General features: G+C 39.0%; 1 protein-coding gene across 1 annotated transcript; it reads left to right on the top strand.

Moving 5' to 3' along the window:
* Positions 1-541: 541 nt before the first annotated feature.
* Positions 542-18401, top strand: ddc (dopa decarboxylase). The gene is made up of 14 exons (XM_046400462.1): positions 542-655; positions 2078-2285; positions 3614-3727; positions 3844-3963; positions 5897-6031; positions 6922-7065; positions 7660-7726; positions 8102-8196; positions 10432-10499; positions 11190-11266; positions 12034-12053; positions 12180-12278; positions 16327-16428; positions 16818-18401. The coding sequence occupies exons 2-14, from the start codon at positions 2085-2087 to the stop codon at positions 17016-17018; spliced, it is 1443 nt and encodes a 480-aa protein (XP_046256418.1). The 5' UTR covers positions 542-655; positions 2078-2084; the 3' UTR covers positions 17019-18401.
* Positions 18402-18962: the final 561 nt, after the last annotated feature.

Raw genomic sequence — 18962 nt, 5'->3', positions numbered from 1 at the left:
TTGATCACTGATTTATGATTATATGAAAGATATGTCCTCCTTTGTTAGCTGTGTCACTGAGAATTTCCCCCACTCTATCTTATTTTTTCTTACTAAAAATTACTACAAAATGTCCACACTTTTGCCAGAAAAAGTTTTAGCCAAGCACCATTTAATCATGTAACCCTTGAATGCACCTGTTTTATTTTTTAGCCACTGTCCTCACAAATTGAGTTAGTCCTTCTAATTTCCATTAGTGTTTTGGCTAGGATTTTCGCTGTTATATTTTGAATTTTGTTTTGTGTATTCAATATCTGAAATGAAATTTGTGGTCATTGGCTTTTCTTTTACATAGCTCTTCACAGAAATAGACAGAATAAAATAACAAAAAATAATTACTACAAAAAAATATGTGTGTGTGTGTGTATGTGAATCAGAACTAGTGAATCAGCCTTTCATGTATTAGTGTGAGCCCTGTTCCTATTGGCTGGCCTTGTGGGGGTTGGCGGGTAAGGGGTGGTTATTGGCAAGATAAAAGGAGCAAATGGCTCTTGTCCTGCTTACACACACAAACACTCATCGTGTGCATGTCTGTCAGGCTGTCTGTGTGTGAACACTAAAGAAGAGGAGAGGAGCCCCCATCCAAACGCCACTTTTAACTCTCTCACCTGAAAATGTAAGTATGCACACACATGCGCACATTCACATAAACATGTGTAATCCTATTTGAGATAAGGATAAGGATAAGGGCTCTGTTTCACTATGGGGCAAAGAGACGTACCGGTTGAACCACTTGTTGAATGATGTGGAACTAGGGAGCAGGGAGAAAATTTTATATGCTCTTGTGTTGTTTAAATAGGCAGTATTCCAGAAATTTCTGTAAGAATAGGTTATTCATTGAATATCATTTTCCTGGTTTGCAGTGGACAAATATGCTCATGAATTCTGCCCATGCATTTTCCTTTTTCATTAAGTTGTTCCTTGATGTGATCAAGGCAGTCTTGATTAGGTGCTGTTTTGAAAAGGTTTATAAAGTGCCCTTTGCCAGTCCATGTTATCAGAGAATGAGTTTACAATGTACAAGCAGACTAAGGGTTAGACATGGGAAAACATTTGCAACCTAGCTTCAGCTCAGTGAACAGAAAAACTGCAAGGAAAGTAAACTATGATCAGACTGGCTTAATGTGTTCGTAACAAGGTCAAGGGCTCATACATACATTTAAGTTGTGCAAGCGTGCACAAACTGTGTCAAGGAGCACGGCTTGGGCTGTGTGTATGTGTTTGTGTGTGTGTGTGTGTGTGTGTGTGTGCATTTCTCCTGTTGTAGTAACATAAATCTGTTTACACAGTCATGTTGTGTGGACTCAATATCCTTTGGGGATAAAACACCAGTCCCTATAATTGAAATGTCTAAATTTTGGAGTAGACTTTAGGATTAGGATTTGGGTTAGGCAAGTAGCGGCTAAGGTTTGGGGTAAGTCTTCAGGAAATGTATGTAAATCAGTGTAATGCCTTCTGAAGTAATGCAGACACAACTGTGTGTAGTGTGTGTGTGTGTGTGTGTTCTTTGATGAACACAAAACTTGATTACTCCTTTATCTCAAAATTAGACACACAAGCGGTTTTCATGAGGATGACTGGAAATCAAGACTACTGTTGACAATATGTAACCAACGATTGCAAATATGTACCAAGACAAAAAAAATTCTTAGGCACATATTGATCATGTGAAAATATTTATATTTAACAATTTAGAGTTTAAGTCACTGGAATTAATCTTCAAGGGTCATAATTGTTTTAACAGCCACTATTTCAGTGTTCTGATACACTTTAATATTAGCTGTGAAAAAATGATGTTATGTTATTTTAAGATAATTTCATTACTATGAACTCAAGACCTCACATTGAAAAGCTGATTCCCTCTACAATGATTAACTAATTCTTATCAATAATCAAAGGCAGAACATGTGTGTAATGTATGTGAATGTACTTTCGCTATTTAATTTGTGAACTCTGTAGTGATGCTTTATTTCAATGTGAAAAAAATCAGCATCGGCATGGTGCTTGGGAAATTAAATGTTTCTGTGCTGTATTCCAGTGGCATCATGGACACAGCGGAGTTTCGGCGCAGAGGGAAGGAGATGGTGGACTATGTGGCCGACTACCTGGAGAACATTGAACAGCGTCCGGTCTTTCCAGATTTGGAACCGGGGTATCTTCGCTCCTTGATCCCCACTGAAGCCCCACTGGAGCCTGAAAATTATGATGACATTATAAAAGATGTGGAGAGGGTCATAATGCCAGGGGTGAGCTTATGCTTTTTTGGATTTCTGATTTGGCTTTGTGGATGTACAGATTTTTTTCTTCTTCATCTGCTCTCCTGACAGTGTAATTCAGATTTGTCATTTAGGTAATTTTGGAAAGCAATACAAAAAATTTACATCAATATTAGGGAGCTCGATAGCTCAGCTCACTTTAGCTATACTTTTGTATCATTAAATAAACAAACTATTTGCGTTGTGATACTTGTAATGGGGATTCCCAGCAATATTTTTTTAATTCTATCTTAGTATACTTTAGAAGATATAAAATAGATTGTTGGCATATTAATGATAAATTTAGTATTGTTAATATGAAAGCTTTTTTTAATAATATGAAATAATTTTTACTGAGCCTTTTGATATTCATACGGCAAACCAAGTTATCTGGATCAACCCTGCATAATGTACATTTAATCTACTCCTCTTATGTTCATGGCTATTCAAACAATTAGAGGAAGTAATTCCATAGTGATTCATTTGTAAGCACTTGTCACAGCCTTGGCCATGCCGTCAGTTGTACACCTTATGTTTCCATGTGTTCTTCTTTTCCCTGTATCTCTTGTTTCCCCCTGTCTGTCTGTGTCCTTTACTCCATCCGCTCATTACCAGATTGTTATTTCAGCCACAGTGGTAGTCTCTCACTCACAGCTGCTCTGCAATAGCAAGCCTTGTCTGCTTGCTTAATAAACTCCTCAGCTTATCCTCAGCCAGCCATCGCCTCTCTGCCCTCTGCCTTGCCTGCCATCCTCATTCCCATTTATCCCTCCAGTTAAACCCTTTTATATAACTTAATTCCATATCTGTGTTTGCATTTGGGTCCACCTTAACTGATCTTAACTGATTGTAACAGCACGGTTGCCTTCAGCAAGAAAGTCCTTGGTTTAAGCGTAGTTTTTTCATCGGGTTGTCATGTTCTACATATCTTTGCATGGTTTCCTCCATCAGTCCAAACAAAATTAAAGTTTGAACCTGAATGATAATGTTCAATACATAAAGTAGATTAACCAAACAAAGTACATTAGTTTATCTCACTTGTACATTTTTATGGGACTAAAAGAGTTCCTATCAGTGAGAACACTTTCTTTGTTCTTTGTCGGTATGCCACCTCTGCTGAGAATAAGGAGTATTCTGCATTACTTTCAGCAACCTGTTGCGCCATCGAGTAGTAGCTAGTCTAGCTATAGTAATAACTGTAAATAAAAACAACCACTGTTCACTATAACTAAAACTGCAATACAGTTAACATTAGTTTTGGTAACTACTTGATCTCATTTTCGCATTTATTTTTTGTATTTGTTTTTATCTTTTTTCAGGTGACCCACTGGCACAGCCCACACTTTTTTGCCTACTTTGCAGCTGCTTCATCATACCCTGCCATGTTGGCCGACATGCTTTGTGGAGCCCTTGGCTGTATTGGATTCTCCTGGGTAACAAACTCTTTGCTGTGCATCTGTATTTGACTCAAAACTGTCTTGACTGTATATGTTCTGGCATAGGCAAGCACAGAATATATGAGATTTGTATTTTGGGTGTGTGTTTTCAGGCTGCCAGCCCAGCATGTACAGAGCTGGAGACAGTGATGTTAGATTGGCTGGGGAAGATGCTGCAGCTGCCTGAGTGTTTTATAGCAGGGACTCATGGTCACGGAGGAGGTGTCATCCAGGTAATTTTCTTTTGTGTGCATGTGTGCCTGTATACTCCCAGCACAAATATGTTCTTAGGCAGTCCAAGGACTCGGACTAACTTTTTCTTGCATTTATACTCTTGTGTGTCTAGATCCAAGTCACAGACTCAAACCTAGGATTTAATTGACTTATAAGAGCCATGACTTTTGTCATATTTGTATTTCGATACTTTGTAAAGTGTACATGACACTTTAGCTTTCATAAAAACAAAGGTGCTTATTCACATCCACAACTGAGTGCCCCTGAAGCCCTATTCATCATCAGTTTGCATGCTACTGATTTGTCGTCTTTCCCTGGTTCACACTGGTTTGGCAGGAAATTGCCTTTTAATATGTCATTCACCGTCAGACAGAGATGATGATGGTGCTGTGATTGTTTTGTGTGGCAAAAGGCTAAGCATTAGTTTAGTGTTCCACTGATAGAAACACAGCCACAGCAGCAATGGATGCTATCTATGTATGTGTGTGTGGGTGTGTTCATGGGATGTTGAGTAGTGGAGCATGAGAGTGCACTCTGATGACAGATCATTTCATGCCTCTTCTATTGTGACCACCTGAGTGCGAGGGTGTGTTTATGCTCATGTTTTTGTTTCTGTCTTGCCACTCTCCTTTTTAAGTGCAGCTTACCAGCTCACTATGGCAACCAATAGGGCCTTTCTCACTGCAGCAGGGCTAATGAGTGTTGTGACAGCACATTGCCAGTCTGTTATTATAAACCTGATACCGACACAAAGGGGAAATAGGATGGTTTCAAAAGGACCCTCTGATGACCATAGATTTGTATTTTTATCACTATGTGAGTTATTAGACTTCACAGTTTAAAATAAAATTCAAAAAGAAAGATTAAAATAAATTAATTAGACTAATTGACAAAAACATTACAGTAAAAATAACCAGAATGTGTGATCATTCTATGGTTCAAGTCAAGTCAAGTCAACTTTCTTGTCAAATGTGCTATACATGCATGACATACAGCACAGATCCTCTTGGACTGACAGTGCAAACAGGCAATATGTGCAAAGGCACAAGTGATAGTAGAAAGAAACAGACAAGATCTATAGTACTTGAGGTGAGGTAGTGTGGTATAGTGTAGGTATGGTTCCTTCTGTGTATGTTGTTAAAAAGATACAAATAGCATAATTTTTAACAGAGGAACATTACTCGTTATCCTTAGGCACTAAAAAGAACAAAAGAATCCCATGTCTTGAAGTCAGTGGGTTTTTGAATGTGTTTCTAATTAAATGCCTAATAAGGTCTTTAGTTAACACAAGCTGTTAACACTGCAACCCAGCTGCAGGTTTTGAAGCTTTTATATGTCTTTTTAGAAGGCAATTGATAACAAGTAGCTAAATAAGACAGTGGAAAAATCCCACTGGCTTTTCGTTGAGGGAAACAGGATGATGCTAACTTCCAGGTTGGCCTGCAATATGTCATCTGAATACATATCATAATTTGTTGGACAGGTTGATTGATCCATTCTATGGATTCCTGGCCTTTTATAGGTTGGGCTTAGTTTTGCTCAGGCTTTGCATTTATTTCAACATAAATATAAATAAATATTTTAAAAGCCAGCTTGAGTGATTTGTGCTTATTGATTGAACGATTTGTACATTTCATTGACTTTCTTGTACTAATGCCCCCAGATATCCCAGAAGCCACGCTTCACTTCATTATGTAGCCTCAAACAATTCTCAGTCTATCATGGTAGCTAAATGATGACTCACGACACATTTTCTAAATACAACGATTTTTGTCCTTCAATGAGGATGTGGAGGTGTGTGATCAATCCGCCATTTGCCTCAGTTTTCACTGTTGTGAATGAGAATATCAAAAGGAATATCCAACTAAATGGTATAAAATCCACAACAGTGGAGCTGCATAGCTTTACACATTCCCTCTATTCCAACAACAGGGCACAGCCAGTGAGGCAACCCTGATGTCCTTGCTTGCTGCTCGCTGTAAAGCACTCCGAAGGGTCCAGGCCTCCAACCCCAAACTATCGGAAGCTGAAATCTTCTCCAAATTGGTGTCATACACCTCTGAGGAAGTGAGTACAAAATAGATATTTCACATTTTACTTAGAATTGTTTAATGCAGGTACTAAGATAAGTGAAAAGGCAGTTTTTCCTTTCCACTGTCGCCAAATGCTTGCTCATGAAAGAATGTTGGGTCTCTGTATTTGCTAAAGATTATATTAAGGAGTTTGGTCTGGACCTGCTTTATTTGGAAAGTGTTAAGACATAATTCTTGTTGTGGTTTAGCTCTGCATGAATAAACTGAATTGAGCTGAACTGATTCTATCAGTTTTACCCATACAGTTTTATTATCTTCATAAATATATTTTTATTTCACATGTGAACAACAGCTTAAAACTCCAGATACATCAGTTTCTTGAATAGGCACTGTTGTAAGAGTATTTGCAAAGTGTCTTCAAGTGTGTTGACTTTTGTAAATTCAATAACAGTCCATGTGAACTCAGACCATTAAAGGTTACCTCAGAAGCAGTGAAAGAATTGTCGGGTGAGACAGAGGGTCACTCAGGCAGTAGCTATCTCTGATCAGGTTTAATACCACGCTGACTTTGTGATTGGGTTAGGGAGTCGCCTGGGGGCCACACAGACCTTTACAGGGAAAGCAGGTTGTTGTTTTTCTACTGAAGAACACCATATTATGGTCTGGGTGTGCACTTTTAGAATATGTATATATGTATGCATTTGGGGTTTCATAGTAATTAACTGTTGATGATCAGGAACAAATCTGCTCTGAGGTTGAGCTTTGAAGCCTGTTGAAGACTGTTGCCTCCTAACAGATAATTTGACCACATGAAATCATTCAATAACCAGAAATATTGACTGATGAGACAGGTGTCCTTATCAAACCTGTGAATTAACAACTACATTGCATTTCTCACTAACATTGCATCTCTTTCCTCCTAAGTCTCACTGCTCAGTAGAGCGTGCTGCTCTGATAGGAGGAGTGATGATGAGGAAGGTTCCTACAGACAGCAGCTATGCTGTTAGAAGAGACATGCTTAAGAAGATGGTGGAAGAGGACAAAGCAGCTGGACTCATTCCTTTCTATGTAAGATAAAAAATATTCATCATCTATCTATACAACTATTGCAGAGCTAACACAAATAGATAGATACAGACAGCAACATTAGATATCAGTAGATGTCAGTTTTAGACTGAGTTACACACATTTGTTATTGAATTGCCTTTGCTTTGCTAAACATGTAAACACAAGGTTTCTATGCATTATAAAAAAGTACAAAAGTTTGATTTTAGTCATTTCCAGGTTTGGAAATGTAAAACATAAAAAACATAATAAAAGATGTCAAACATGGTCTGAACCATCTTGAGTAAGAAAAAGTATGGAATTTTTAATTGGGAAATGTGTGGGAACACCCAAAACATCACTACGTACACAATCACTCAGTGAAGTAACAGCCACAATAATACAATTTGCCTGTGATGCTGCTGTGCTCACCCTGAGGCTTCTGTTGAAGGATAATGTTGTTTCTGGTGAGACTGATGTATGTCTATCTGGTTAAGGACAATAACCCCTGGAAGGGAACACCATGCTGCATTGGTCCAGCTGTGAATAATATAATATATGAAGTGATATTAAAATCTATGATTGTTATGTCTGTGTTTGTATGTTTGTCCCTTTCAGTTCTGTGCAACTCTCGGCACCACCTCATCTTGTGCTTTTGATCGCGTCATCGAGCTGGGGCCCTTATGTGAGTCAACTGTTGCAGTAGCACGCATTCGATCTTTTCATTTCACAACAGGAAAGGGGTTGTTAAGTCCTTTACTTTATAACACATGCTTCGATTCAAAAGAACCAGGATGTTTGTAAGGGAAAGTGGGAAAATCTCTTATTCCCTGCAACTTGAATGGGTGTGGCTGAGAAAAAACAAAAAAGCAAACAAAAAAATTGTGTCAGTTAATAGATTGTGTTTATTCCTCAAAAAAAACAATTTATAAATCAATGTGTTTGTAGTCATTCATTCATTCATTTAACGTATTTGTATAAGCCAGGGTATTAATTCTGGATTGACAAAAGTAATTCTTTTAAACATGTTAATACCCTTTCTGCTTCTTGTTCTTTCCAGGTAATGAGGAAAATATCTGGATGCACATTGATGCAGCATATGCAGGGAGTGCATTTATATGTCCTGAATTTCGGCCTTTGCTGAATGGAGTTGAGGTGTGTAAACTGTGCAAAAATGTGACAATTAAGAACAGTGTTTTGGTGAGAATGTTTTAGTTCCTTGGCTAATTTTTTATTACTAGGTCACTCCAAGAATTCTCATGAGACAAATAACATGGTGAGATTTTAACCTTGACCATCCCAGTATGTGCAGGACAGATTTAATATGGTTTAAGTGTGGCCAAAAACAAAAAGTGTGCATTCACTTGCATAGTTACATGCTGCTGTTGAATGACAAGGTAACCTATTTCTGTTCAATTGGTTGTGAAATATCTCTTTGAGAGGAAACACTGTCTGCATGCTGATTATATCCAGCTGCTTTGTTTCTGTTTGAAAATGGCATAACGTTAATGTCAAGGAGGAAGCATGCAAGAGTGAGTAATAGGCCGAACAATCGGCATTAGTGCAGTAACATCAGTCTGTCTTTTGAGGCTGCTGGGGCTGATGTGGCTTCCTTGGCTGTAGCTGAGACGCAGAGATAAGGACAAGTAATTTCCTGAGGCAGCGTCAGACCTTTATATATCACTGTTTATTAAACACACAAGTTCGAATAATGTTGCTGGGGACAGAGAATTGATTGTAAAAGAACCAATTGTTTGATCTTTCAGTTAGCTGTAAATGTACACAAGAAAATGTTCTTCCCTTGCAATTTATAATTTTTTTATGCAAATGAACTCAACAACAATTTTAAGGGAGTTGAGAAACAAACTTTATTTATGGTACCACATGCAGTAATATTTAGTAGATTATAGTTATAATATATGAAGCCAGGGTAAATCACGCACACAACTTCAAATACAGTTTTTGTTGTGGGTATGTTTAATTCTCTATCCAAATAAAATGTTTAAGGCGCTCTTCTCATAGAGGAAAAATAGGGTAAAGGTTTTGTCTGGTTATTGAATACCAAAAAAAAAAAAAAAACAAAAAAACAAAACAAAACAAAAAAACAAAACAAAACAAAAAAACAAACAAAAAAACAAAAAACGAAATGCTATTACTCTGAGCAAAAAAGGAATTCAATACTGTCCCTGTATAACTACAGCCAAAAATCCAGCACAGCCACAGTGCACATACTGCATAACTCCAGCACAAATACAGCGTCAATACGGTGCAAATACGGCAGTGGCTCTCTACTGGAAGGAGAAAACAAAGAATATTTGTCTGTAACATATCAACCTGAAAACTGCTTAATTTCACTGAGTAAACAAAACGTTTTCATACAGTTAAATACATTATAAAAATAAATAAAGTTATTCAACAGGATATTAAGTATTATCAACAAACATTTTCCTACCAAATTCACAGGTAACGAGCTCTAGTGGCCCATATGTCATGTTTTCACTCCACCAACATCTGAAATCGTCAACAAGTTCACAAAATGGGGATTTCAATTAGGATAATCACACGCTTATGAACCACGTTACAGCTGTATTGTGTTTTCGTATTCACAGCAGCACACACAGCAGTAGCTATTCCCTGTAACCCAGCGCGTAGTGCATCCTGACCCCCCAACAACACGACTCAGAAAGAAACGGGGAAACTACGCCCCCTGCTGTCGAACATTGACATCTACAGCGGCGCTGTATTTTCTGCGGTTCTATGCCTCACGCACAAACTTAAACTTCGGCATTTACCACCTGGTTACATATATAACTATAAAACACTGAAGATCAATTGAAATTATTGGAGGAGAACCTGAGGGAGAATCCCAGTCTTTAAGGACAAGAGTGCAGACCTGCTGGAGGGTTGGTTGCTAGGATATGAATGATGGGCGAGCAGGCACCCAGCCCCCTTTGAATCAGTCAGCATGGTAACTGTCATCCAGGAGTCTGCCTCACATTGTCTCTCTACGTTATGTTATTGCATTTGTGGAGGTAGAGAAAAGGATATTACAAAAGATAGCCAACAAAAAGATGAGAGCAGATTAGGAAAGGTTTGACACTCTTTGAATAAATCCTGACGAGAAAGGGTTATTTTCCTTGTACCCTGCAAGCTGTTGGCTGGATGTTCCTCTTTTGCATTTCAAATAAATTGTGCCTGCTTTAGTCTAGATAATGCTGTTGGTAAAAAGGTTGTCTCTGCGACTGTAATGGTGAATAAAGATGATGTGTCCAAATACAACAATCTACAGACCTCAGAAAGCCACTGATATTATAAAATCATGGATGTTTTGTATTATTTTGTATCTGTCATGTGACATTAAACAAATTGACTTTATTACTTGTCTTTAAGTTTGCAGACTCTTTCAACTTCAACCCACACAAATGGCTTTTAGTCAACTTTGACTGCTCTGCACTGTGGTAAGTTGCTTCACTGTTGTTCTGTATTTGTGTACAAACAAAGCAATACTGAAGCAAGATTCATTGTTAGTCTGGCTATATAGTGGAGTATATCGAGATAATGTGACACAAAGACAAACGAAAAGAGTCATGATTTCTATTTTGAGCTCTTTCTGTGCTTTAATTTGTCGGCATATTTATCAGTTTACCCCAGTGACTGTGGTCTCCATAGTGTAACAATGAGTGGTTGGTGTCATCACAAACCTGACATCCGTCTAAACCTCAATCATTCACACAGTAAAAATAGAACTACGCCTTCCATCTGCCCCTTCTGTCAACAGCAGACAGAACAAGCAAGCTTTGCACAAGATGGAAACAGAGGTGTTTAAAACCTCAACATGTGGTGAAGGGAAGAGGTTCTTAAACCTCTTTTCCATCACCTCTAGCTCAGTCTGTCATTACTCACATGAAACCTGTTGCCCTTGAGATATCATTCTGTTTCAGTTGTCTGGCATGTCTATAACTATGACTGTGTGTAGTATTGACATACACTAGTATATACATTATACTAGTAGTGAACACATTGTGCAAAACCGTGTAAAATCAATATTACATGCCACAATCATTTCCACATTTTGTAGGATTAAATGGTCCAGTGATTTTTCAGTGACATTTGGGGTAAAGATTTTCCTTGTCAACACCTATCAACAGGGTAAAGAAGAGAGCAGACATTATTGGAGCCTTCAAGGTAGAAGCACTGTACCTTAAACATGAAAACCAGGAGTCAGGTAGAGTGATCTCTCTTTAATTATTTCAATCAGTGATAGATGAAAGACTGTTTTCAATGTTTATGTGCATACATGTTGCTGTGTTAATGTTTGGGGTTACCTGACATTAAGCTGATTTACTGTACATGTCACCCAGTTTAATTAATACCCCTCTTTAGCACCATTCATCGTCCTTAAAAATGAAATGAAACAAATCAGACTTAACTTTTTAAAAATAACAGCACAAAATATAATTCAGTGTCATCACAGGTGTATGTGATGAGTTTGTGTGTTGGTGTACTTGCTCCTAGCCTGCAGATGGGCTCTGATCAGCACTATAATTTGTCTGTCGGACAAGCAGACAGGGAGAAAGACAAGAAGCTCCCTCCCACCATGCTGAGGCACCTTACAAAAGCCTCCACACATGCAATCTGGACTCTTCAATCTAATCAGTGGTTATTAGCACCAGCTAACACAAGCCTTCATTCTGTACAGATGAGCTATCTGTATGGTCTGTGTGGACTGACAGTGGTGTGATCAGCGAGATATAGGCATTGGGCACAATGACAGCAGCACCTGGACAGTGAAAGACAATCCAAAAAACACAAGCACAGCAGCTTTACAATAGGTTATTTTCTGAAGCTACTAATGTTCGCTGTCAGAATTATGTGGATTCAGTTTCATTGCTACAAGTTGTAATCTCTGTTAACCTGTGGTTTTACAATCATGAGAGTACTCTATTAGTATATGATGTGACACTTGATTCCTAAACTTTTTTCTTTCAACAGGGCTGGTCACGGATTATAGGGTAAGATAAATTCTCACATTAGCTTAGTTTTTTCCAAGAAATTAGATAACTCCAGCAAATTTCAAATTTGCAGAGGTTACACCCATAATCACTCTCTGCCTCTCTTCCTTCTCCTTTGTCTTACAGCACTGGCAGATTCCACTGGGAAGAAGATTTCGCTCACTAAAGTTGTGGTTTGTCTTCCGCATGTATGGGCTCACTGGTCTGCAGGCTCATATACGCAAGGTAAGAGACCAACTAAGTGAACCACTACAGTCAATTTTCTCTGCCTACATGGAACCTAGCCCTTACATTCCAGGTTAAAATTCTAATCATTTCTGCTGTTACGTCTCATCTGGTCTCGTCTGGTCTCATTCTCTTCTCATCTTCTTCCGCTTATCCTAATCTGGACTGTGGGGCAGTAGTCTCAGCAGGGAAGTCCAGACTATACTTTCCTCGGCCACTTCCACGAGCTGGTGGAAGTATAGTCTGGGGGCAACCAAGGTGCTCCCAGGTCAGACGAGTGATATAATCTCTCCATCTTATCCTGGATCCGCCCCAGGGTCTCCTCCCTGATGGACACGGATCTCATCCAACCCCGGGGCACTGCTGTACAGAGTTGTTTAACTGCCTCAGCAACTTCCTCCCCAGCGACGGAAAAGCTTCCCCCCGAGCCCCCCAACTTTGTTTGAATGTGTGCCTTTGCTTACAGCACTTTAACTCCTCTAGGTTTTCCTTCCACCACCCAACTATATCCTCAGTCAAGGTCAGCAGCTCTCCACTCCCACTGTAAACAGTGTGGACAAAGTCCATCCTGAGTCATCGGACAGTTTACCAGAATTTGTCTCACCGAACCCGGGTTTTTGTTTCCTTGACTGCCCGAGTCGTGCATCGTTTGACCTGCCAGTAGCAGGAGTCCCACAAGCCAGTCACGCCCTGTAGGACTCCTTCTTCAACTTGACAGTACCTTTCACCCCCGGTGTCCAACCGTGGGTTTCAGGACTGCCACCCAGACCCTCCAAGTGTAGCTGTGAACAGCTGGACCTGCAATGGCCGCACAGAACATGACCCACTCGGACTCCACGTCCCCCACCCGCAGGATGCAGTCTTAGGTGGGAGGTGAAGTCCATTCTGAGCGAGTCCGCAGCCAGACATTCCTAGCAGACCCTCACTGTTTGTTTAGGTCTGTCAGGTCTATCCAGCATCCTCCCCCACCACCTGATCCAACTAACCACCAGGTGGTGATCAGTCGACAGCTCTGCTCCTCTCCTCGTCTTATCAGCGAAGCTGCTTTTACGTCATTTGTTTTAAAATCCTTACCCACAAAACCCAACATGTCACATAGAAATCACCTTTATTTTAAAACATCGCAATTAACACACAGTCTCCAGATCCAAACACCACTGTGCTGTGCTGAGTGCAGCAAATTCAGTTTATAGGTGGTGCTGATTCATGGCATTTACAGTGCAGTAAACAGTATCTCATTCTTTAACCAGTGCTTTATATTATTGAATTGTGTTTGTATTCATACAATGCTTTTAACAAAGAATCTCAAGGTAAAGTTTACAATATATAGCTGCACAGGGTTTTTGTGCTAAATGTCTGATGTTTGTCCAGAGTAGGCAGAATTAATTACACAAAATGTGTGTTTGCAGTTGGACAAACAGCCTTCTGTTATTATCAGTGTGGTAATCCTTTAGTATACCATTTGCTTCTTTATAAATGACTAAACAATTAGAATACGGTACTATAAATTGCGAGCAGTCTTGTTCCTTCCTACTCAGTCATTCCTGAAAAAAACACTTCACATATTTATGGTAAATGCCATCCCCTCCCTCCCTCCCTCCCTTGCCTCACCCAACCTAATCCTCCTTACCACTAAAGTCCCCTCAGTGCACTCATCTCTGCCTTCATCAGCATATGCTGTCAGTCATATATGTCTGGTCTGTGTCTTCTGTTTATAACAACATTTTCTGACATTTCTCCTCCCTTATCCTCCCCCTAACCCACCCATGCCTATCCTTTTCCACTTGCCATTTCTCCTCGATGTTTCACCCCGGCATGCCTGTCTCTATTATATTCCGCTTCCTCCCTCCAGTATGCTCTGTCAATCAAATGAGCCTGTTTTGTGTTTGCTCTCCATTTTAAATGAAGCGGAAGCAGCACTAGTCCCTGCAGCCATAAACCCATGGCACACTGGTCTACTATACACCCATCTTCTAGATTAGATAGAACAGTTTGAGCTGTGTTTTTGTACTTTGTAGCTAAGTCTCGTAGAGCCAGACAATATGTTTAAATACAGTAGGTGTGATATATTGATTGTGAATTTCCTCTTCCCAGGTGGAGGGACACAAATTAAAATTTTACTTTATCTATTTCTCTTTACCACTAATGAGCAAAATAAGTTGTAAAATGAAGCATTTTAATGAGAATATGTAGAATATTAGTCTTACCTATTTTAGAGTAATTAGCAAAGTAGACAATGCGGTCATTTTTGTGCATTTCCTTTAAAGATCTCTGAGCAATGGTGAATTAATGGCTGAGAATGAGGAAACATGCTGGTGGTTGAATAGTTGGTTTTTTAGGCCAGTTTTTGCCCTCAGTGGAGAGGCAGGAACAGAAGAATTGCAGTTGGTCCATATAATTGTGATTAGATGCAGTGATGCATTCATTGCCTCATCGAGCTCTTTGATCATAAGTGGATAAATGATGTTGTAGGAGCATGTGTGATCTCACTGAGCCATTTGAAAATTATTCAGGCTACAATCACTTTTTCTGAGAGCAAATTTTGGTAAAAACTATTTCATGGTTAACATATTTTGAACTTGTTTGAAAAGAGCCTCCAAGGTTTCATAACAATGTTTGCACTATCTCTGACTTTTTTAATCAAATTGGTTATTAATAGTTATGCATGTTTAAATTTAGTCCATGGTAAGGCATTAAGCCCTTGGACTTTGGTACTAAGATAAAGGCTTAACTCTAAGGCAAAAGTGCTCAGCCAGATGGGTATGACTGAAAACAGTGTGACAAGTAATGATACAACACTGCCACCTAGTGAAAATTATACAAAATACAGCCCATGCTATAGTGCCTTACATGAGACAAGATCCTTTCTTACAGAGGTTGTAAGTACAGGCCAAGCAATGGTTAAAATTTTATATTTTATTATTTATTATTATTAATTGTGACATATGTCCTTTAACTCTGGCTTCCTCAGTCCCCAAAACATGTATATTAGGTTAACTGGCTACTCTACATTGCCCCTAGGTGTGAGTGTGTGCATGTCAGGTTATCTGTCTTTGTGTGCCAGCCCTGTGATTGACCAGTCCAGGGTGAACCCTGCCTCTCACCCGTAGTCACCTGGGATAGGCTCCCCCCCCACCCCCCCCCCCCCCACGACCCTGACAGATAAGCGGTAAAGAAAATGGATAGATAAATGAAACTTGATTGTTGAATTCACTATTGCTTTTTTGAAAGGGAGAATGAGCCAGATTTTCCTAAAGACAATGATGTATCCACATACAATGATGATGATAACAACAACAACAACAATAATAGTAATGATAACTTTATTTATATAGCACCTTTCAAAAACTAGGTTTCCAAAGTTCTTAACAATCAGTTAAAAACAAAACCAAAAAAAAAAATCATACACAAGTAAGCATTAAATAAAACAAAAAATAGACAATTAGTTTACAATAGATTTAGAGGATTGGAGGTTTAAGATTAAAGATAAAATGAAAGCAAAAATATAGAAAAATAAATCTCTCTCAATCATCACTTAAGACCCACTACACGGGTGTTGTGCAGTCTGCCATTTGACTGCATTATCGTAACGAGTACTGAATTTCTTTTGCATTACTGTTACACTAAAGGTCACTTTTACCACTGCATTCTTTTTTTAAATTTATTTTAATTCTGTGCTGAGCGAAAATGCAATGAAATTTCGTTCTGTGTACACTGTTGCACACTAAATGAGAATAAATTCTGTCTAATCCTAAGCCTAAATCTAAGTCTGAGTAATTTGCTGTCTTCAGGACCTTTCTGGCTATAACCCTCGGAGCAGTGTGTGTGTAGCCCTCAGCCAATAACAGCATGTAGGATGTGGGGGGACTTGCAACTGACAAGTCCTACTCATTCTGCCTTTAAGTCTCTGAGTGAACATTATACATTACTGAAGACCTTTGCAGACTGACTGAAACAAAATGGACATCAGAGCAGTGAAAGTGCACTTTCATCTGAGTCATTGGGTACACAGCCATTGCACACTAAAATCCATGTCTTCACATTACAGCAAGTGAACCTGGCCAAGGAGTTTGAGAGTCTGGTACGAGCAGACAAGAGATTTGAGATCTGTGCTGAGGTCATCATGGGACTGGTCTGCTTCAGGCTCAAGGTACAAACATCAAACACTACATGAAATTACTATAGCTTAAAACACAGCGTGGTCCACTGTAAATAGATTACATTAGAGATGTACATGCAGCTCTGGGACAGGCGCTTCAACTGCCACAGCAGAGCATTGGCAAAGTTATCTAAATGTAAATAATGTTAAAAGTAATGCAAGGATTACAGTATAACAACCAGCTTATTTCTGAAGACAGATAACCAGGCATTTGTGAGTGAACACACTGTAGCATTCCCTGTAGGAGTTAGCAAACATTATTAAATGTAACCTGTCCTGCCCTTTAAAGCACTGACTCAGAAAGTGTCTAGCAGGCCGGGCCCAGCTGTTGTCAATCTAAACAACTTGAACTTTACTTCCTCCTTGCTCTCTCCTGTCAGGGCTCCAATGAGTTGAATGAGAACTTGCTGAAAAGAATCACCAAGAGCAGAGAGATTCACCTGGTGCCTTGCCAACTCTCTGGCCGCTTTGTCTTGCGCTTCGCCATCTGCGCTCGCACTACGGAGTCACGTCACATCCAACAAGCATGGCGCCACATCACACAGCTGACCTTTGAGCTGTTACAGGAGCCCAGTCACTGACCAAAAGGCTGGGAAGGAGCCATCTACTCTGATGCTGAAACGAGGACCAAAGCTAAGATAAAAATTTTGAGTTTTATGTTGCAGTTGTAAAATGTCATAAAGGGAATGAACAATGAGTTCAGAGCTTACTTAGCAATCGGTGTGCTTCTGTCACATGTGTGTGAAAATAACTTTACAGAAATGTGTAAAGAAGGAAATAATCCAAATATTGCATTTTCTATCTGCAACATATTCCTTCATTGACATCTGTATGTCACTGTTAAATGAGTATATTGTTGTCCTCATCATAATGCAGTCATCCCCATGCACACCTGTCTTGACTGTCTATGCTGCTTCTGTGTCTTCTTTGAGTAAAATTCAAGGTTTGGTTCAGTTGGCTTGGCTGACTTTTTCAAGTTCTGCAAAGAATGTATTGCACATTATGTGTATGAATTAATTCTTGAGCCCCTGTGTGTCTGCAGTTTTCTTTGCGTTCATACCTAAACAGTTTTCAAGTAACAGTGTACGTATAGTGAGGTGCTTTAAGGGAAATATTAGGTTAGCACATTACTGGCTTGGCTTGAATTTCCCTCGGGATCAATAAAGTATCTATCTATCTATCTGTCTATCTAATTGTATGGAGGGCTTCATAGAGTATATAAAGTTGTTTAAGAATACAAATACTGTTCTTAATAATCAATCAATCCTTTTAAGTGCATTTATTGACTTCTGACCTAATTAGCAAACTAGATATAACTAATATATAATGACAGGGATTGTTATAATTATGTATTTCTTTACAAAATTCCTGTTAATTAATATAGTGTCATACAGATGGCCAGTATTCCCAAAACTGTTGTACAAGACAATAAGTCTTTCACTGTAAGTCAGTTGGATATGAATTAAATTATGCGACTCTTGGGGTACATAGGACCACTTGTTTCTTCCTTGAGTTTAACAGTCCCCCTGTACTATATATAATATTTATGAGTCCAGACAGAAATAAAATTACATGATCACAAGAGGTAAAAGAATAGAATTAAGATTTAAATTCAGCAAATTTGCTGCCTATATAGATAATTCTAGTTCAGCATTGCGTGTACCAGGAATCCAGGAACCACATTATCCTCTCATATTAAAGAAGAATAATCTCCTGCCTGTTGTCCACATCCACAACATATCTTGTCCCTATGGTTTGTAAGTCACTGATCCCTCACATTTGTCAACCAGGAGGTTTGGAAATCTGTAGTGTGACATCGCAATAACCTGTTATAAATTCAATTGATTGTGTCAAAGTTGGCTGCTTCTACTGATCGAGATGTTTCCCTTTCTGCTTGGCATTGTGCTGCATGCAATAGTACAGGTTATTATTTATTATTTCAATAAAGTCTACTGTAGTCTGCATGGTGTTTGTTGTTGTTTTTTTTAAAGAAAATTCTCAAGTTTATAGTATGTCAGGCTCACAAAGATACCTTTTGATTGTGTTTTACATTAAAGCAACACACTAATTAAACAGCCAGAGAGCAGATGACTTCAGCTGAAGCAATGTGTGCCTGTATCCTACAGCAGTGTTTCTCAAAGTGTGTGTCACGGTTCCCTGGGGTGTTTTGACAACAGGCTGATAGTACCTTGAGATTTATCATACCATTGTTCACTTTTTGTGTGTTTTTACTGATGTTTCACTACATTAAAAAACCTATTCCCAGTTTTTCCAGTATATGACAGAAAGAGTAGTAAAATGCAGTCTAATATAGTCCTCTAGGACAGTGAACCCAATGAAAGATGGCATGTATAGACACACACAGACACACACATACACACAATACCAACCAACATACTGCTCCACTCAGCCTCCTCTGAGCATTCTAATCCCTGAGGACAAAGGCCACTTTTCTATACAGATGACGGTTAACTATTGAAGTTTATTAGCTTAATTTATTATGTTAATGTTAAACAGTACTGGCC

This window comes from Scatophagus argus, chromosome 9, assembly GCF_020382885.2.
Source record: "Scatophagus argus isolate fScaArg1 chromosome 9, fScaArg1.pri, whole genome shotgun sequence".
NCBI lineage: Eukaryota > Metazoa > Chordata > Actinopteri > Scatophagidae > Scatophagus > Scatophagus argus.
The sequence above is the reverse complement of the archived record's forward strand: the minus strand, read 5'-3'. Positions and strand labels throughout refer to the sequence as shown.